Source organism: Durio zibethinus, chromosome 15, assembly GCF_047325235.1.
Source record: "Durio zibethinus cultivar Kanyao isolate XHJ-2024 chromosome 15, ASM4732523v1, whole genome shotgun sequence".
Lineage (NCBI taxonomy): Eukaryota > Viridiplantae > Streptophyta > Magnoliopsida > Malvales > Malvaceae > Durio > Durio zibethinus.
Genome location: NC_143176.1, coordinates 20863526 through 20885902, shown reverse-complemented (window position 1 = coordinate 20885902; position 22377 = coordinate 20863526). Strand labels below are relative to the sequence as shown.

The following is a 22377-nucleotide window of genomic DNA, read 5'->3' as shown; positions in this document are numbered from 1 at the left end:
TCGGCAAGGTCCCTGACCCATTCCCTAAACCTTGAAGGCCCTACAAAAGCTACGGTTTATACATGGTAGAGAGATACAATAAAGTATGTTCATGCTTGTAAAATCAACAAACGAAGGGGATATGATAAACTATTTTTTTATTTTTTTATATATTTTTTATATCATCGCATGTAACATTCTAAAAAAGTACTATAATTTTGTACTAAATTATACAATTAATTAAGAATATATTTATCGTTATAAAATTTAAAGAGTTATCCGTTATTAATTGTTCGTTTTTGAATTATTTTTTATATAAAATTAATAATCCTAATTATATATGTCCTCCTCATGAGATTCTTTTTAGTGCCATGACTTCAAAATCAACTACTTTAACATTTTCACAGGAAAATTCTCCTTTTCCATGCACTTTTCAAAGTGTTATATTTTATTATAAACTAAAAGTTGAAGGACATGTGATGAACAAAAAGGTTAAAGAGGAACACAAGAAGAATATCTTGGATTGGTGCTCGACCAAATGCATTACACTTGAAGGTAATGATACTTTAGAATGAAAAGGACTTAATTTTGATTATCTTCTAATAATGATAACACACCACAACAAAAAAAAAAAAAAATCAAGACCAAGAAAGTGGAAATGTTTGCTTTTAGAGGTTTAAAATATGATTTTTAGTGTGGGTTTCTCTTGCTTTTACTTGTATAGTAGATAAAGTCTTGTTGTTTTAACCACCATTTATGGAACTTTGACGATCAAGCAAAGATTGTTTTATGGGGTTTGAATGGGCGGCAATTACTTTAAAGAGTGGTTTCGAAAGTAGGGTTTTTGTCATTTAATTTATTTGCTATGCACTCACATGTGATGATTAGTTTTAGGTAAAGAAGATGAAGAAAATCATCAGTCTTTGGTGAAGGAATCGAAAAATCTAGGAGAATGAAGAAGAGTTCATGTTTGGAAAAAAAAAAAATACTTTGAATCAATCATATTATTCGGTATAAATTGATTAATATTTCATTTGAATGGTCAATACGTAAAACAAAATTACGAAGAATTCAATTTAAAAACAATGATACAATAACAATTTTTTTTTATCGATCATTCAAATAAAACATAAAATTCAAGCTCAACATTTACCAAGAATAGAATTAGCAGTAAAACACAAAATTGTTGCCCTAATTACATGTTTGACTTGAACGTTCCTCGATCGAATTGGTTCCATTATTTGGGTACATATGTATAGGAAAATATTAGGTATTAGGCCGTAATGAGAATAATCTTTCTTTGATTTCATAATCATGATATGTATCTTTTAAAATATTGAATTTAAGCTTTAATTGGTAAAAATGACGAAAACAAGGTAAAAATAGATTTTTTTAATCTAATGATTAAATTATAATATAAAAAATTATTATGAAATTTAACCATTAAATTAAAGCGAAAAGATTAAGATTTAAGTAAGATATTATCATTTAAGAACACACTTGCATGACAAGCAATTGCAATAATAATTAAGTAGTTATGTACTGTACCATGAAACTAATTGATTAGTCAGGTCGAAAAATAAAGCCAACTTCCAGAATTGCTAATCACTACAATAAGTGAGTCTGCTTTTCTGCAGATTGTGTAACAATATTCAACTCATCATAATTAATATCATCTAAGTATTACTAAGCAAGTACCCCCCAAAAAGCTATATTTACTATATATCATTTTAATTATTAGCCTTTGAATTTTTGTTTACTTCCTAGAATAAATCATCGAGCTAGTCATAGTCATTTTATCCAATTCGATGTCTAAATCAATTGGGCTCAATCTCGTTTTAAATTCAAAGATCAAATTTTTATGTTTTATTTTATTTTATTTTTATCTTTATATTTACATAAGTTTTATTGTTATTTGATAGTTTATATTTATACTTGTAGTTTTATGTTTACTTTATCAAATTATTTTTATTTTTACTTTATTTTTTTACCTTAATTTCATCTTTATTGTTATCTTTATTTTTTATTTTATTTATTTATTCCTTTTTTTTAGTTTTATCTCATTATCTTGTTATTATTTGTTTATATTTATAAAAAAAAAGTGGAAAAAAGAAACCAAAATATTAAAAAATTTTAAAAAATGTTCCGATAGAGTTTGCCTCATCAAAATTGGATTGGGATTTGTTTTGAAGATAAAATTTAGGTTTGTGATAATTTTTTTTTTTTTTTTTAAATTTAATCCTAAATGAGTTGAAATCCCTATTAATTTTTATCCATAAATAGCCAAGTATTCAACACAATAGGAATAAGAAGAAATGATCGGAAAGAAAGAGAGTGAGTAGAAAAATAATTTGGCAATAGGTTTGATATAGGGATATTTGGCTTTTGGGAATTTAATTCTTTTGTTATAGTTTGATTTAATATAATTTTGAGAAAATCAATATTATTGAAGGATCCAAGAGGACAAAATGATTTGAATTAGCATTTTCGAAATATTTTCAAGAAAATTTTGAAAAAAATTTGAATTTTATTATGATACTTTGAAATTTTCAATGAAGATTTCAGCAATATTTTTTAGTTTTGGCGACTTTCTAGTGGCTTTTGAATTTTATGATGGACATTTGAATTTTTTAGCGTAACCTTAAATTTGCCAATGACAATTTTCAGAATATGGCCAGATTTATCATTATCGAGGCTGGAATTTTAAAGAGAAAGAATGTTAGCTCAAAGACTTGAAACAAATTAAGAGGGAGGTGAATTTGTTGATAATAATTTTTTTAAAATTCAATATCCAATCAGCACAAATTTCACTAATAAATTTTTCTAAGCAAATAAACATAACAAATATGAGTATATTAATAATCTAAAAGTAAAAGATAGAGATAAAAAATCAAACATCGAAATTTGTAGAAGTTCGCCGTTTCCTTTAGGCACCTACATCCTCTCCATTAGCTTTACTTACCAAAAAGTTTAATCCATTATGTGTTGAATATTACATCCTAACTCTTCAAAGCTTTATACAATCAATAATACAATTTCTTAAAGGTTATCCCCTTTTTAAGCTCACAACCTCACAATACAAATTTTTTAGTGTTTTGCAAACTTAAAGAATCTTTTTAAGGTTGGATGTTTACTAATTTGAAGTACAAATTAGGATTAAGAAGAATGTTAAGAGAAAAATAGATACAATATGAATTTTCTACACTTTTCTCTCACTAAACTCTCTTTAATACTTGAAGAAAATGGTAGTTAAAAGTAATAAGTTTTCTTAGCTTGTCATACTCTTCAAATGTAATGGGAAACCTTCATTTATATGTTAAGAGTGGAAGATAGCTGTTACTTGCATTTAATGCTTGAAACCTATAAAATTTCAAACAAAATAAAAGTTGTTAGGGCTTTTTGGGCACTAGGAGATCGATCCTTTCATATAGGAGATCGATCCTCTCAATTGATATTAAGATCGATTTTGTGCATTATCAAACTACCCGATCAATTAGGTAAGGGACTTGATCAATCTCCTATCCTAGGTAATCAATCCTTTGTGTAGGGGGATCGATCCATTCTGCAAACTTTGAAACCTATTTTGTTTCTGGATAAAAAAAATGGATCGATCACTTTAAAGGGTAGATCGATTGGTTCATTTAAAAAACCTAGCCAATCGATCCCTTTAGGAAGGGGATCGATTGATTCTTAAAAAACTTGCATGAGAATGGCTATTGAAAAAAAAATGGATCGATCCCTTTAGTTAGGGGATCAATTGGGTCATGTGAGGGGATCGATCCCTCCATTTAGAGGATTGATCCCTTCTATCCCATAATTGTATAAAGTTCATTTCTGTTTCTCAAACATGTTTTGTTTTGGTTCAAAAATATTTTTAGGCAAGATAGAAAGCTAAAAAAATGTTCAATTTGAGATAAAAGAAATTTGATTTAAGTTAGGCAAATTTTTATTTTGTCAATTCAAAAACTATTATCAATTTAAGGCTAACAATCTCCTTCTTTTTTATATGCAAAACCAAGTGTAAAATTTACTTTAAAAACATTTTTCCATTTAAAAAATAGGTTATTCCTGAATTTAAGCATACAAAATTTAAACAAGTTAAAAACAAGAATATAACCATTAATATCAAGATCATTAATAGATAATGCAATATCCATATATCCATTTAGAATTACTCCCCCTATAACAAGTGAGCAAGTCATCAAATGAATAAGCAAAATGATCATATTTCATTTCATAACTTCTCCTTTTGTTACAAACATTTTTTTCTTTTTCAACAAGAAATTTTCATTTCATTACTTATCCCTTTTTTTTGTCATAGCAATTAATTTAAGGCAACAATAAGCTCAACATATGTTCTAATCAAATCAACTTAATGTTATAGCAAATCAATAAATTTTCATATAACATCAATTTTAAACCAACTCCAATATAATATACCAAATGCCATTATGAAAATGAAATGCATATACCATTAACATAAATGTCAAATACCAAGGTTTAAAAACATAATGCAAAGTGTTTTTAAGAAAATTAAAACTTAAAAAGATATATATGTACAAAAAACATCTAAGACATAGCATCAAGGTAAATCATTGAGGAGGAGGATAAGGTGATAAATGGTGGAAGTGCTAGTTCATCTTAGTCCTCATTTGGTAAATTTCTTCAGTCATGGCATTCTGATTTAACTTCAAAATTTCAAGCCTTGAGTTTATGTCTCCAACCATGGAGTGCAAGCTATTCATATCGTAATTTATAATGCACCTTAAGTTTCAAATTATGAACTTAAGGATTCTTCTTGAGGTATACCAAGAACATCTGAAATATCATGCTTTTTTTTTTCTTGCGTATCCTTAATTTCTATCTTTCTAATCCATAAATCAATTGTATTTTGTATATAACCTATACCATGCAAAGTATGAACTTTAAGAATGGTAAATGGATCATTAAATACAATCTTTCTTTTGCTCCTAGTGTTAATATCCAATTTTTTCAATAGATTACTTATAGCAAACCCATAAACTAAAGTGTAATCTTTATTTTGTACTACTTTTATTATGTCATTAAAGATAAAGTGCATAAGATTAAGTTTTTCCTTATGTTTGATCTTGTACACCCACCAATAATCTTATTTCCTAATAGTTGAATATGTGTGCCAAATGATATCAAAACATAGGTAACTATAAGGTGCAATAAGCTATCATACATAAAGAGTTTAATGGTCTATGTAAGAACAGCTTTCAAGTTTTCATTTTCAAAGATATCTTAAGCTAAATCCAATATTTCACACTAGTATTTGTGTCTTCATCATCATCTAGCATAAATGTTTTAGTTAACAATTGCTTATTAATCATAATCTCTCTACCCATAACAAAAGTTTTGAACTTATTAAGATAATATCTATTTTCAGTTCCTTCAATCTCAATACATGTAGCATTATTATAGAGCACCTTAACTAGATTTTCATAAACTATCACATCCATGTATAGATAATTCATCCAGTGAAAATCCTTAAATACATACAGATAGAAAACTCAATAGATTGAAAAAATTTAAGAGATATTACCCTTATGTGATTAACCTTCCTATAAGCAAAATTCACTTTATACCTCTCCTTAGCATCAAGATTCGTAAAATTCTAATCGAATAAAGGCATAATTGATGAACTAGAAGCTTTTTTGGAGGATTCCTTCTTGTTCCAACACTTCTTTGGGTTTTAAATGCAATGAAAAAATTGAATATGAGAAAATAGGTAATCTTTTATAAAATTGATGAAAGAAATTAATAATGTAGGTGATAGGAAGCAATATAAGTTTGTAAGAAGTAGGAATATTGAGTGAATGATAAAGGTTAAAAAAATATATCAAAATTCTAGAGAAAGAAATGGGCAAGAGTGATTTGTGATGATTTTAGTATGATTTCTAAGAGTTTAGATAAAGATTTTGCAAGAAAACAAGAAAACTTAAAGATTTTTATAAGAAATTTTGATTGAAAAGGATAAGTGTTGAGAAAATTTGTGAGAGAAAAGATTAAAGTATAGGAAAGCAATGGAATAAGAAGATAAAGAAGGAGTCTCATATGGGTTTTTTGAAGAAGAAGAGTCAAAATTTGAAAAGCCAAAACAGTGAGTTTTGAAACTGCCCGTCTACCTAATCAATTGGATCCCTTAAAGGATCGATTAGTTCATGCAAATCCTAAGTCAATTTAGCTACTGGGTGAAAATCAATCGATCTGGTTCTTTATAGGATCGATTGATTCATATGTAGCCATTTTTTTTAAAGTATGCAATATAACTATTTTAAATATACATTATAACATTTTCAATGTAATCATACACAAGTTATTAAAGTGAACACACATTTGTTCAAGTAAGCCATTAATTTATCAATAGTAACATTTTAAGGAGCATTTATAATACTAAGTTCACCTCTAATTATATAAAGTCTATCTCTATCAAGAGGTTTTATAAAAATATTAGCTAACTAAGGCAATATATCAATATATTCAAGGGCAATATCATCATTTTGAACATGATTTATAATGAAATGATGCCTAATTTTAATATGCTTAGTCTTTTAGTATTGAATTAGATTTTTGGTAAGATTAATGGCACTAGTATTATCACATTTAATAGGAATATAGTCCATGGTAATTCCAAAATCCTCCAATTATTGTTTAATCCGTAGAACTTAAGCATAACGACTACCAGTTGATACATATTCGACTTCAGTTAGGGATTGAGTAATACTATTTTGTTTCTTAAAAAACTATAATATGAGCATATTCTCAAACAATTGACAAGTACTGAAAGTGTTTTTTCTATGAAGTTTACAACTATCAAAATCTGTAATAGAATGAGCATGTAAAGCAAAAGATGAACCTTTTGGATACTATAATCCTAAGTTAATAGTGTCTTTAAAGTATCTAAAAATTCTTTTAACATCAAGTTAATGCGATTCTTTAGGTAATGATTGAAATATAGTACATAAGCATACATTAAACATTATATCCGATCTATTTGCTGTAAGATATAATAATGAACCAATCATAAATCTATATAATTTAGAATCAATACATTTATCCCATTCATCATTATGAAGTTTTGTTGAAGTGATTTTATGTGTTGAGTAAGGCTTTGATTCTTTTAATCCAAACCTTATGAACAAGTACTTGATGTATTTGACTTGATTGATGAAGGTACTATATTTTGTTTGCTTTACTTATAATCTAAAGAAAATTGAAAACTCTCCCATCATGCTCATTTCAAATTTTTCTTACATAGTCTTAGCAAATTATTGCAAAAAGCTTCATTAGTAGCACCAAATATAATATCATTAACATAAATTTGCACAATTAGAATGCCTTTTCCTTTTGTTTTAATAAAAAAAATATAGTATCAACCTTCCATTTATTGAAACCATTTTTAATTAAAAAGTTTGACAATATTTCATACCAAGCTCTAAGAGCTTGTTTTAAACCATATAAAGCTTTTGTCATCTATAATTATGATTTGAAAATTAAAGATTTTCAAAACTAAGAGGTTGCTCTACATACACCTTTTTATTTATAAAACTATTTAGAAATGCACTCTTGACTCTATTTGAAAAAGTTTTAAATCTTTAAAATATGCAAATGTAAGCAACATCCTAATGGCTTCTAATCTTGCAATTGAGGCATAGGTTCATCATAATCAATTTCTTTTTCTTGATTATACTTTTGAGCCACTAACCTAGCTTTGTTTCTAATAACATTGTTGTGCTCATCCATTTTATTCTTAAAAACCCATTTGGTGACTATAATAGGATGATTTCTAGGTTTATATGCAAGATTCCACACTTGGCTTCTTTCAATTTGGTTCAATTTCTCTTGTATAGTCAATATCTAATTATCATCTCTTAAAGCTTTATCTATGTTCTTGGGTTCAATATGAGAGAAAAAAGTAACATAATTACATACATTGTAAGAAGATCTAATTCTTACCCTTTAAGTTGGATTATCAATAATCTTACTATCTTTGACATACCTCATTTCTCTATGATGATTTGGTTCTTGCTCTATTTGTTGTGCTTCTTTTAGAAACTCATCGTTTTTTTTTTGAATGTTCTTCTTAATGTCATGTGATGCATCATTGATTTTTTTTGAAATATACCTACATCATTATCATTAAGAGATACCTTTTTCAGAGGTGGATTAGATTTATCTAATATAACATGTATAGACTTTTTAACAACTAATATTTTTTTATTAAAGACTTTATAGGCTTTCGAATTCAAAGAATATCCTAAGAAAATGCCTTCATTAAAACAAAACATTTGCAATCAAAAGGATAAAAATAACTTATGTTAGGCTTTTTTTAAAAAAAAGTTCATAAAAAGTTTTCTTCAAAATTGGCCTAATCATAATTCTATTTATAATATAACAAAAGGTATTTATGGCTTCCATTCAAAAATATCTAGGTAAATTATTTTCACAAAGCATGATTCTAGCTATTTTTTCTAAAGTTCTATTTCTCTTTTTTACTATCCTATTTCGTTAAGGAGTTCTAGGAGCAGAAAAATTATGACTAATACCATTTTCACTATAAAACACATTAAAGCCAAGATTTTTAAATTTTTTTTATCACTTTTAATATTAGAAATGGAATAACATTTTTCATTTTGTATTTGTTTGATAAAAGTGATGAATTTTTTCAAAGCTTTATTTTTTGAATGCAATAAGATAACCCATGTATATCTAGTAAAATCATCAATAATAATAAACTCATATTATTTTTCATCAAGGCTCATTATTCTAGTAGGACCAAAAAGATCAATATGAAGTAGTTGAAGAGGTCTAGTAGTTGAAATACAATTATTAAGTTTGAAAGAGATTTTTCTATGTTTTTCTTAAGCACATGCCTCATAAACCTTGTCATTTTCATATTTCAAATTTCGTAAATCAACAACCAAATCATTTTGAAAAAGTTTTGAAAGTATATGCATCTTGCACGTTTAAGTTTTCTATGTCAAATTCAACTTTCATTTTTTTTTTAGCCATAAAACAAATATTTTTAAAAGATAGATCATCCAAATGCACCACATAAACATTTTCTTGATGATGTTTAATAAAAACTAATTTGTTAGTCATGATATCAATCATTTGACAACACATGAATTCAAATACAACTTTAAGTCTTTTATCACATAATTGACTAATGCTAAGTAGATTATGCTTAAATCCTTACACAAGTAAAATATTTTCAATAGTAGTAGAAAAATTGTTACAAATGGAGCTAATCCATTCAATTTGGCCTTTGGAATTGTCTCCAACTGTAACATCTTATCCACTTTTAGCTTTTAAGTCCTTGAATTGAGCTTTGTCTTCGATCATGTGCTTTGAACATCCACTACTAAGGTACGATAGATTGTTCTTGCTTAAATTTACCTCGTAGTAATGCTCATCCTCCTACAAGAACATATCAAATTTTTATTTTGGGTACCTAAACTTTTTTAGGTCTTTAAATGTTAGTATTCACAATTCTTGTACCTTTTAAAATCCACTTTATCTTAGCAATTTCATCTTGAAATGTACTAACTAATTTTGGAATCTCCATATTACTAATGAGTTTATCTTTATGAGTGACTTTTTTCAAGAAACAATATTGTATAGAATGACCCAATTTATGACAATATATACATGTGCTAGATGAATCATTTGGCTTAAAAAAAAAATTCTTTAAATGAGTATCTTGGTCACCACAATTATAGCTTAATCCATTTTTATCAAATAATGCTCTTTGTCTTTCAAACATGTTATTGAGTTTTTTATGTCCAATATAAAATCTAAAATATGAGTTATGCAAATTCTCATTTTTCTTAGTCAAATCATCAACATTCAATTTTAAAAGCTCAATTTCCTTTTTTAGGTTATTCTTTGCTTTAGTCAAGAGCTCATTTTCTATTTTCAATTTAGAAATCATTTTTTTATACTTTATGTTCATGTTTTTAAATTTTATAGCTAATCATTAAAAGTATCTTGCAACTTATCAAATGTGCATGAACTTAAATCATTTAGATTAGAAATTACCTTAGGCTCATTAAGAGCAATGAGATATAGGTTGGTTACTTTCTTCTTATTTGATTCATCATTAGAGAAGTCACTATCACTCCATATTGTAACCATTGCTTTCTTATTTAACTTTAATATGTTTTTCTTTTTTTATAAAGGATAATCAAATTAGATATGACCCAGTTTGTTGCATTTATTACAAATAATTTGATCATTTTCTCTTCTATCTGATTCTCCTTTGATCATTTTCTTTTGTGGTCTTCTTCTATTTAAGAAGTTATTCATTTTCATGAACTTCTTGAACTTTTTTGCAAACATAATCATTTCTTCATCTTCATCAACCTCATCTTGTTTAAACTTTTTTTCATCTTTTTAAGAGGTTAATTTGAGAACAATACCACATTTCTTGATTGGTTCTTATCCTCTTTTAAGCTTCATCTCATAAGTAGAGAACTTATAAGTTCATCCAAAAAGAGTGTGTGAGGATCTTTGGATTCTTCAATAGCTATCACCTTAGCTTTCCAACTATTTGGTATACTATTTAAGATTTTTTTTATCATTTCCATATTTGAGTAAGTCTTTCTAAAAGCTTTCAAATCATTAATGATATTGGTGAAGCAGTTTGATATTTTACTAATGGTTTATTTTGATTTCATCTTGAATAGCTTATAATCATGAGTAAGCAAGTCAATATTGATCCCTTTCACTTAATTGTCCCTTTATAAGTGATTGCCAACTTGTCTCAATTTTTTTTTTGTATTTTCACACAAAAAAAACTCTATTATACTACTAGGTCCCAATGTACAAAAAAGTGAATGCATTGCTTTAGCACTGAGTTGAGTCATCTTAATATCATTGGCATCCCATTCACTTTCTTACTTGACTATCTCTCTATCATCCTTTATTTTCATTAAAATTTGAGGACCATTTATAATAACCATCCAAACTTTATAGTCATTAGATTGAATAAACAAGCTCCTCTTAGTTTTTTAATATGAATAGTTGTAACCAACAAAAATATAAAGTCTTACAATGGAATTGCCTTAACTTCTAAAATATATAGCGACCGTTTCATTTGCTATGAGACACATTTTTTGTTGCCCATCATATTTGTTATAGCTTGAAGATGGTTGCCTCACATTAATCACCATACTTCTTTGAGTCATTTTAAGAATCACTCTTAGGTTATTAGATCTACAAAAAAAAAAACATTAGCTCTTATACCAATTATTATCTCAAAGACTTAAAATAAATCAAGAGGGGATAAATTGGTTGATAATAAATTTTTCAAAATTCAAAATACAAAAAGCACAAATTTTACAAATCAAATTTTCTAAGCAAATAAACATAACAAATATAAGTATACTAATAATCTTAAAAGCAAAAGATAGAGATAAAAAATTAAACACCAAAATTTATAAAGGTTCAACCCCTCCTTTAGGCACCTATATCCTCTTTCTTAGCCTCACTTACCAAAGAGTTCAATTTACTATGTGTTGAATATTACAACCTAGCTCTTCAAAGTTTTATACAATTAACAATATAATCTTTTAATGGTTATCCTCTCCCTTAAGCTCACAACCTCATAATACAAGCTTTTGAATGATTTGCAAACTCAGAAAACCTCTCTAAGGTTGGGTGTTTGTTAATTTGAAGTACAAATCAAGATTATGAAGAATGTTAAAAGAAAAACAGATACAATATGAATTTTTTACACTTTTCTCTTACTAAAATATTCTTTAATGCTTGAAAAAGATGGTAGATAGAAGCAATAAGTTTTATTAGCTTTTTATACTCTTCAAATGCAATGGGAAACCTTTATTTATACATTGAAAGTGAAAGATAGTCGTTGTTTGCATTTAATACTTGAAAACTATAAAATTTCAGACAAAATAATAGCCGTTAGGGTTTTTTATGTACCCAGGGATATAAGGGATCGATTAGGTTAGTTGAAATTAAGATCAATTTTGTACATTATCAGACTACTTGATCGATTAGGTAAGGGACCTGATTGATTCCTTATCCCAGGTGATCGATCCTTTGTGTAGGGAGATCGATCTCTTTTATAAACTTTGAAATTTATTTTGCTTTTGGATAAAAATGAATCAATCCCTTTAAAGGGGGGATCGATAAATTCATTTAGAAAACTTAACTAATCGATCCCTTTAAAGAGGGGATCGATCAGTTCATTTAGAAAACATAACTAATCAATCCCTACAAGAAAAATGATCGATTAATTCTTGAAAAACTTGCATTAGATAGGATACTGGAAGAAAACTGGATTGATCCCTTTAGTCAAGGGATTGATTGGGTCATGTGAGGGGATTGATCATTCCCTTTAAGTGATCAATCCCTTCTATCCTATAATTGTCCAAATTTCATTTTTGTTTCCCAAACATGTTTTATTTTGGTTCAAAAATATTTTTTGGTAGGATAAAAGGTTGGAAAAATGTTTAATTTGAGATAAAATAAATTTAATTTAAGTTAGGCAAATTTTTGTTTTGTCAATTCAAAAACTTTTATTAATTCAAGGCTAACAAAGCAAAAATAAACAGGAAGAGAAAGAAAAAAGAGAAGGAAAATTGAAAAAAGTCTAACTTTAGGCTATTTATTAAACACCTAAATGACATTGTTTTAGGCCTTTAAAAAATTTTCAAAACTTGCACGTCAACCTTTTAGGATTCGTGTGTCCACCTAGTTTCGACCCGATTACAGTTTTTTTTAATTTTATTTATTTATTTATTTATTTTTGTTTTTATTTATTTTAATTGTTTTATTGGTTTTAATTGTTTTATTTGTATCTTGTTGTTAATTTTTTTGACATATTTTGTTTAATTAAAATTTTTAAAAAAATTAGGGGAAGTTATTCCAAATTATAAAAAATTTAAAATTAAAATATAACTTTAATAAAATTTTGAAAATAAATCATAATTATTCTAAGATGAAATTTTTAGAAATTACAAATGGATAATTTTTTAAAAAATTTTTAGGTGAGAGATTTTTTTTCTAAATTTGATCCAAATAGAGGAAAAATTTAGATAAATGTCAACAAAAATAATTAGTATTTATTTTCAAAGTAAAAAATAATAAATTTTATAAAATTTTGGAAATAAGTAACAATTATCCAATGATAAGATTCTTATTTCAAATGGTCAATTTTCTAAAAAATTTCAAAGTGAGTAATTTTTTTTTCTAAATTTAACCCCTAGAATAATTTAAATGAAATTTCAATAAAAATAATTGTATTCATTTTCAAATCAAATAAAAAATATATAACTTATAATTTTTTTTATAAGTATATGACAATTATTCAATGATGAAATCATAAAAAAAGTACAAATAGTTGATTTTCTAGGATATTCTAGGTGAAATTTTTTTTTTAAATTCAACCCAAATTATGGAAAGGGTTTAAATAAGGTTTCAACAAAAATAATTGGCATTTATTTTCATTCTAAAAATTAGGAAGAAATAATTAATAAAACCCTAGATGAAAGACTTAAAAATCATGAATGTATAATTATTTTTTTAAAGAAATTTATAGAAAAGAAAAATATTTCTAAATTTGATCTAAATTGTGAAAATTTTAGATATATTTTTAATAAAATAACTAACATAAAAAATTAAAAATACAAAATAAAGAATAAGTCTGATGATGAAATTCTTAGTAATTATAAATATATTATTTTTTTAATTTTTAAGTAAGAAAATATTTCTAAATTTGACTCATATGGTAGAAAATTTAGATATATTTTTGATAAAGTAAAACTTAATAAAAAATAAATTATTAAGTTTTTTTTTTCAAAGAATGAGCCTTTTTAAGAAAACAAATGAAATTGTTAAATACTTTTGATATGAGAAAATATTTTTAGGAATTATACCAAATTGATGAAAAAAACCTAAAAGTTATTTCTAATATTTAAATACTAAAATCTAATAAAACAAAAGACCATTTAAATTAAGATTTTTAGGATAATTTAAGATTAACTGATACCATCATTTGGATTGATATGTGAAAGTGCTATAATTTTTCTTATACATAACCGAATTCCTGAATTTAGTTCTAATTAGTATACTAAAATCTATTTTTTTGAAAACCCTTAGTTAAGCTTAGAACTTTCTTAAAGGAATAAATTCTCTTAGGTGATTAATCACACCTAAAAAAAATTGATAGTGATTCTTCTTATTGTGTTTAGCAATAAGTTTTTAGATTTATATGTTATGACACTAATTAGAGTTGGTGTATATGCCAAATTAATCATAGAACGTAAATAGCCTTGTAATCAAGGATAGTGACTTGATGCAAGTGCAAATGAGCCAAAGAGATCGATTTGCTAATGAATCGTTGTTTGATGGAGATTTTTAAAGTCAATACAAGGTTTTAATAGATGAAGCTAAAGCCATATGGAACCTTGGGAAAATGTTGGGTTTTCATACCAATTGTGAGGATGATGTTACTGTCAAGAGATTGAAAGAGTTGGCAGATCGAGATTGAGCAGGCGTGTTCCTGAAGGAAGCAGAAACAACATGGTAGTTAGATTTTGTGGCATCGTCAGTCTTAGGTGATTGGAATGTTTTTAGCTGGTGTTGATGATTCAAAATTTTAGGAGTATAGAGGTTTCCTTCATGCTGTTCTATTATAGAGTTTGGATATCAGATTCAAAGCAATGAGGTTGTAAGGGTAAATATTCTATTGTTGAAGGTGAGAGTCAGGTGAAATATTTGATAAATGATATGGTTTTCAATATTGAAGCTTAGCAATATTTGGGTATTGTCTTTTTGTAATTGTTTTGATTGATCTGATTGATATATGATTTTAGAATTGTTTCGATGTTTAATTTCTTTAAGAAGTGTTGATATAAGTTATTGGGCTGTTGGATTGATATTTTAGTTAGTTTGTCTTCAAATTTGCTTCGAACAACATTTGATGCTTTGTTAGCTTCATTAGTTTTGTAACTTCTTGGTCGCTTAATAAATTTATTTGGCCTAGTAAAAAAAAAATTCATGTAATCAATAGATAGAATTTTAATTTTAACAATAAAATTTAATCTCTTCCAACTACAGTTCCGATTATTATTTAAAGATGTAGCATAATTAATGTATACTTTTCTATAAAAAAATTACTTAAATAATTTGAAGAACCCTAATAATCTTCAAGACAACATTAAGTTTATAAAAAAAATATTTGAAAAGTTATTTGTATGTTATTAATCATTATTTAAAATTAATTATATTAAAAGTAAGTATTACGTTAGCTAAAAAATTTATAATTCATGTATTACATTAAATATTTTTAAAATTTAAATATTATATTTAATATTTTATTATAATTTAAAGATCATTCATAAACATTAACCCGAACAAACGTGGGATTCATCAAGTTTTTAGCTGCACATATATTAACCTTTTATTGATTTCTAAAGTTTGGTCCTTTGCCTGCCTCTACATAAAGAGAATAATTCCTCTTCTTCACCTAATTTCTATTGGTTGTAATCACCCCTACATATTTATATCCGCTTGAATTGTTAATAACTCATTGTTTTCTTTTTTTTTTTTTTTTTAAATATTTGAGATCATTAATATTTAAATTTTAATTAATAAAATTAAAAATATAATATTTTATTATTAAATTATACGATCATTGAAACTCATCATATCGTGTAAGAGTCAAGACTTAAAAAAAAAAAAAAAAACCAGCTAATATTTTGCTGAGGAGCTACATTTAGTTGTCCAGGATCACCACCCAGGAATTAGAGCATGATTTTTAAATTCCATGTTGCATGACAGCAAGATCGATCCATACAATTTAAATCCAATTACTTATCACGTTGTGTCATTTTCATTGACAAACATGAATGAAAATAACGAGGAAAACGTCTACTATAGGTGCTGGAAAAATATTCGCCAGGGTAAGATAAGCCGAGCAGATCAAATCAAAGCATTAACTAAAAACTAGACATGGACTATTCAACCTTTTCAATCCACAATTGAGCCTTTTGTCTTGGTATCTTTGTACGAATTTTCCACCTCGCTTTCACGTGAAACATGCAAGCAAATTCCATTTAATTTAATTAATTCATATAATTATTTTAAAAAATAATATTTAAAAATTTTAAAAAATCAAATCTCAAATCTCAAAATTTATAATTTATTTTTTATTTTTAAATGCATCTTTCTTTATTAAAAAAAAAAAATTGCAAGCCATGCCTGGCATGCAGCCTGCAGGTGACATTAATCAAGGCTGGTAGTTGATGGTACGTGAACCCACCTTGGTGATTTTGTAATGTCGCAGCATTAATGCTTTGCTCGATAAACTTTGCTACATTTTTCATAATATTTATGGACGAGAAGTTCGTTTGGCATATAAGAAATTGTTCAACATTAGGATAGGTATGTATTTTTTTTATCGACTTTTTTTTTATTTTGAAAAAAAAAATGAAATTTACTCTTTAAACAACAATCATTCGTTAATCACTAAATTATTTTAATGTAAATCGAATATGTCATTATTTAAAAATTGTATTTGATATATATAAAAAATCTAATATTTATCTTTTTTAAAATTAATGATGGGATATGCCATATTTTATACTAATTAATTAATATTTTTATAATCTTGCACTCAATCAAACTATTATATATCTAAAAATAAAGGAAAATAAATGAATTTACATAATTTTTTTATCTATAAAATCTTATATTCCGTTTGTGGAAAGAGAAGAAATAAAAATTTTTATATAACTAAAATTAACAATTTTAATTACAATTGAACCTCAAATATTTTCCTTATTTCCAATTTTTTATCTTTTCTACTTGAAAAAAAGTTTTACACTAATGAAATTAATGTAAATTTACACAATTTTTTTGAAGTAATTAGCACACGTTTTTAATTCCAATTTTGAGTGCTATAACAAAAAAAAATCACAATCCCTAAAATAAGGCTATGGCTATCCATACAACTAAGTTTCATGGATGCACAATTCCCAAATCCAGCATTAATATCATCCCTTCTTTTATTTTTTATTCATTAGTTTCCGGGGACGCAAAAAAAAAAAAAAAGGGTAAAAAAAAGGTTATAACTCTCAAAATAAAATTATTTTAATAAAAGTTTTTATCCATTTTTGTTCTAAAATATAAAATTTATTTAGTGATAACAACAAATTATTAAATCCTAGAATTGATTTTGAGCTATTTTGTTTGATCCCTAAACGCTGCTTTAAAGAGGGCCCTCGTTTCTAGGGGAGGTGAAGAATCAAGATCCAGCCAATCATCTGGGCCCCTTATCGACCCAAGCCCAAGCTCAAACCCGAACCCATCAGCCCTTCAAATATCAATTACAGTTCGCTCTCTGCTCCTCGCTCCATTTCTCTCCCTCTCTCTTTTTCTGTCTGGCTGTAAACAATGGAGCCGTGGCTCGACGACTTAGCCGACGATCTCCAAAGCCTAAGCTTCACTTCTTCTTCCACCGCCACCATAAACCGTAGCACTAGCTCAGGCTCGGCCTCCAACTCCGGCTCTTCCTCTCTCGCTCCCTCCGCTCATGGCTCCTTCTCTTCCAAACCTCATAGTTCCGGCTCCCTCTCCCTCTCCGACCTTCGCTTCTCCCTCCGCCTTGGCTCTGGCGACATCGGCTCCGTCTACTTAGCGGAACTCAAATCTCCAGCCCCACCTCCCGACACCAATGCCGCCAACACAAATAAAAACAACAGCAGCAACAACAACAAAAACAACAACATGAAAAGCCAAGTCGTTTTCGCGGCAAAAGTGATGGACAAGAAAGAGCTAGCGTCGAGGAGTAAAGAAGGAAGAGCGACGACTGAGAGGGAAATACTCGAATTGTTGGACCATCCTTTTTTACCTTCTCTTCACGCCGCTATCGATTCCCCTAAATGGCTTTGTTTATTAACCGAGTTCTGTCCAGGTGGCGACCTTCACGTCCTCCGTCAACGTCAACCTCTCAAACGTTTCCCCGATTCCACCGTCAGGTACATCCTCTCCGTTAACCGCTAAAGTCTTTTAAAAAAAAAATCATTCTCTTTTTTTTTTTTCCTTATTATTATTTTTGGATTTTTGAGAGTGATGGATCAGAGAGAAATGGGCCCGCAAACTGGCGGAGTGTCAGTTCGGAGTGGGGCCCACTTGCTAGTTTTTCGCTGTAAATCGGATCAAATTAGTTTCGTTATTTTCGTTATGATTGACGGTAGATCCGGTTCCGGATTGGCTATTATGGTGAAAACGTGTTAGAGATTTGACTTTTTAAGGTAGTAAGCCAATAATTTTGGGACGCGTATTCACGTACAGTTATGGACTCTAGTACCTAAAATATCGCATCAGTACCACCGTTTCGTTTCATAATTTCTGGGTACATTGGCCAATTAATGCACTTCGCTTAAATTTTTAAGGAGTTAAAGTACATAAATTAGATTAGTGTTTGAGGGTTGGGAGAGACAGCTCAATCACACGGCAGAGTCATATAATGATTCCATCATTTAGTATTTCTGTAGATTAATTATTATTAAGAAATTAATATTTGACCACAGTTTGCATGAGTAATAGTGTTCTCATTAAGAAATCACTATGCTCTCATTTGTGAAATTTTTTAATAGCCGCGTGAAATGATTTGGATTGAAAATTTGGGAAACAAAATTGAATTGCGGCAGCTAAAATTAAGGAAAACTATTACATGAATGATATGGGGTCATATATTTAGACTGTAATTAGTATTTGGTAGTTTAGAAATTGAGAAATTAATGAGAATAGGATTAGCACTAGAGCAAGTTGTGCATCTTATGTCAGTGGTTGTGACTAGTGAAGTGTGGCCATAAATGCTTGTCTTTTAATTGTGATCCCACAGGAAATTTTCTTTTCTTTTGTTTGACCACAGGAAATCTGAATCAAGTAATACGAATTCCCTTTTCTTTTGCTGGATTTATGGGATTTGTTTTATAAGTTGAAGCTTTGATGATGGTAGACCCTGTTTTTATTTCTTCGTTCATATAGCTATCTGGCCCTCCCCTGGTTGTCTTTTCCATCTAGCCATACAATATTAATGATGACATTGATGATATGATGTTTATATAACCACCATTTTTTAACTGGAATTGGAGAGGGTTTTGTGTTTCAGCAAATAAGGTTAAAGAGAAAACAACAAATCTTTTTGCAGATCTTTCTGCTTTGATAATGAGAGGTTTAATGATTGATATGTAATGTTTCTGACTTTCTGTATGCATTATTCAATATTAGATTATTGTCTATTGATAATGCATATTCTCATTTATGTCCTAATGCTTGTCTCTTGATAGATCTTCATAAATAAGCTCAGAATTGTTATTTGATATTCTCACCCACTAAATTTTTAATTGTATTTCACTTTAAAGGAATCAGATTCTGACATGTTTTATACTTTTTTGAACATTATTAATTCCAAGACACAAAATAATAGGGAACATCTAGGGAGAGAGCAATGAGAATATTCTGCAATATATAGGACACAAGTTAGAGAAACTTTTGATTGCTTTACTTCTCCAATTTTCATTTGAAGATTTTTGCCTTGTTACATCGATCTGTTCCATGAAAAGATTCTGATAGGAAGCTAGAAAAAGAGACATGTAGGTCCCTTATAGTATGCATAATATGTTGTAGAGGTAGAAGCAAGATAATTTCTTGTCTTAGTTTAGTGTATAAATCAAGTTTAAAATCACAGTGGAATGATAATAATGGTAGTAGGTCCTTATGTCCCTTTGCTAATGTGATAAAAAAGTACATGACAATCTGAGCATCTCAATTATTTTCTTGTCTACAATACTTTCTTGAGAAAGGAAAAGAAAAAGGGTATACCTCTCTTATCTCCAGGTATTCGTGGACCCTCGCTCAAGATTGTAGTATTATGAAGTTGTTGGTCTTGATTAACCTAATGAGATAATGATGAAAGTAGTGATTAAAATTATAGGTAGTTTATTGCTTTGTTGGTTGGTTGTAATTTTTAATACAAGTTTTTGTTTCTTGGTGACTGCAGGTTCTATGCATCAGAGGTGGTGGTAGCTCTAGAGTACCTTCATATGCTGGGGATTGTTTATCGTGATCTAAAGCCTGAAAACGTGCTTGTTCGATCTGATGGTCACATTATGCTCACGGATTTTGACCTCTCGTTAAAATGTCATGATTCTACAGCAACACCCCAGATTATTTCTGCTCAAAAACCACCAGTTCCGGTTCCGCCAAGCGACTATCTTATTGATCATCCTCCTTTCACATCCTCTTCATGCATTATTCCAAATTGTATAGTACCTGCTGTGTCATGTTTCCATCCAAAACGCAAACGCAAAAAGAAGACCGGCCACCGTGGTGGGCCTGAGTTTGTAGCCGAGCCCATTGATGTCCGGTCCATGTCTTTTGTCGGGACCCACGAGTATTTGGCACCGGAAATTGTGTCCGGTGAGGGCCATGGCAGCCCTGTGGACTGGTGGACGTTGGGGATCTTTATGTATGAACTGTTTTATGGGGTAACACCATTTAAGGGTGTGGACCATGAGCTAACCTTGGCTAACATTGTGGCTCGAGCCCTTGAGTTCCCTAAGGAACCCACAATTCCCGCAGCGGCTAAGGATCTTATTTCCCAACTACTGGTCAAGGATCCTGCAAGGCGGTTAGGGTCCACAATGGGTGCATCAGCCATCAAGCACCACCCATTCTTCCAAGGGGTCAGCTGGGCATTGCTAAGATGCAGAACCCCACCATATGTACCTCCACCATTTAGTAGAGAAGTTGTATCAGATGAAAGCTGTCCAGAGACCCCAGTGGATTATTATTAGGTTAAGTAAAGGAAATAAGTAAATAAGAAAATTTCAAGAATCCTCATAGCATTCAATATAACTGGTGATTATAATTTTGCAATCATCCTCTTGGCATTCACGTTCCCAACCGCTCGAGCCGCCATTTGAGGCCATGGCCATCGTTAGGCCAAGGGCATGTGTAAATATATGAGATAAAGAACCGAAAACTTCATCTCAACTAACCTGGCAACTGGCAAGATATTGTTGGAGTAGGGGACAAATCATTCAGGTTTGTAAGATTTGTTGGCATGACAACGACCCTAACAATATCATATTCATCAAAACTCTTTGTATGGTTGGGATATAGTGCGTTTTTGTAGCCAACTATTATCAGTAACATTTTCCATACATATATTTTATTTCGAGAAGGGAAATTTGAATCTTAGATTTTGATGGAAATAATCGGATACAAGCATTTTTTATATTTCATGGTGACAGGGATGTATGCAAGCAAACATTTTTTTTTGGGTTATATATGTTTGAGGTCAATGCCGGAGCATAGGATCCCGACAATCCACATGCAAACAATCATCGATATTGACCTAGGGGATGGAGAAAGCCGGTGGCGCCGCGTGATAGGCTGCCCACCGATCACGGGGGAGGGGGAGAATGCGCATAACCATAAGGGGTAGGAAACTGCTGCTTTGTTTGTGTGTGTTTGGTCGTGAAAGATCATGCCCCCACCATGTGATTTGTTTACTCCGTAGGGAAAATGTGGGGTATTTTGCCATGATTTTCCTTTTTATTTTTTGGGGTTTTCCCTTTAGATTGCTTCACATGATCCCTGCGTGCTTCCACTATGATGCCATCAAATGGTTTTTTTTTTCTTTATTGGCATTTAGTGCAACCAATATTGAGATATGTAAGTATATTTAATACCATATATCTTTACAATTTAGTCTGAAAGTTGCAACTTTTTCGTCATCAAATGTTTAATGGTATATGCTTTTGATATTTTATTTTTTTCCATCCTTTTTAACAGAATTTGATTACAGCTTCTGCTACGAATAAAAAGCCTAAGTGGGGTAAGAATAGTATATCTCCTTTTGGCTTATGGAATTGGATGCTGGCTGCTGGCTGCTGGCTGCTGGCTGCTAGATATCCCATCCCTTTGGCATTGTTATTCTCCAAATACCCAAATTTTATAGATAAAAGCATGGTGAATTTTGTCTCATGATGAGGCACTTCTACATCGCTTATAATTTTTTTTTTTTTTTTTTTATAAAGGATAGTTATAACGTAGTCAGAAAATAAAAGAAAAAATTATAAACATTAAGATTTGAATTTAAGGTTTCCTTCGAAAGTAACTGAAACATCAGTGAGGTGTAGTTGCCATGAGAAGCTGTGCCTACTTTGAGCCTTTTTTTAAAAAACGATTCAACGGGGCAATGGATAAAATTTAAAGTCTATTAACGGGCCATTTTTGGTCCAGTTGGTGACCGGCCACTAATTTCATTTTTATTCTTATTTTATCCTTTACATTATATTATTATATCAAAATTTTTTTTATGATTTATTTTTT

The 22377-nt window shown here is 29.1% G+C and overlaps 1 protein-coding gene across 1 annotated transcript; it reads left to right on the top strand.

Moving 5' to 3' along the window:
* The first annotated feature begins 17311 nt into the window (after positions 1 to 17311).
* LOC111302098 (serine/threonine-protein kinase AGC1-5-like) lies at positions 17312 to 20911 on the top strand. Its single transcript, XM_022898035.2, has 2 exons — positions 17312 to 18008; positions 20039 to 20911. Exons 1-2 carry the CDS (start codon positions 17425 to 17427, stop codon positions 20832 to 20834), a joined length of 1380 nt encoding a protein of 459 aa, XP_022753770.1. The 5' UTR covers positions 17312 to 17424; the 3' UTR covers positions 20835 to 20911.
* The last annotated feature ends 1466 nt before the right edge of the window (positions 20912 to 22377 follow it).

Coding starts and splice junctions, on each gene's coding strand:
- LOC111302098 (XM_022898035.2), top strand. CDS start 17,425: ATGGAGCCGTGGCTCGACGACTTAGCCGACGATCTCCAAAGCCTAAGC. Junction 18,009..20,038: donor TTCCCCGATTCCACCGTCAG/GTACATCCTCTC, acceptor TGGTGACTGCAG/GTTCTATGCATCAGAGGTGG.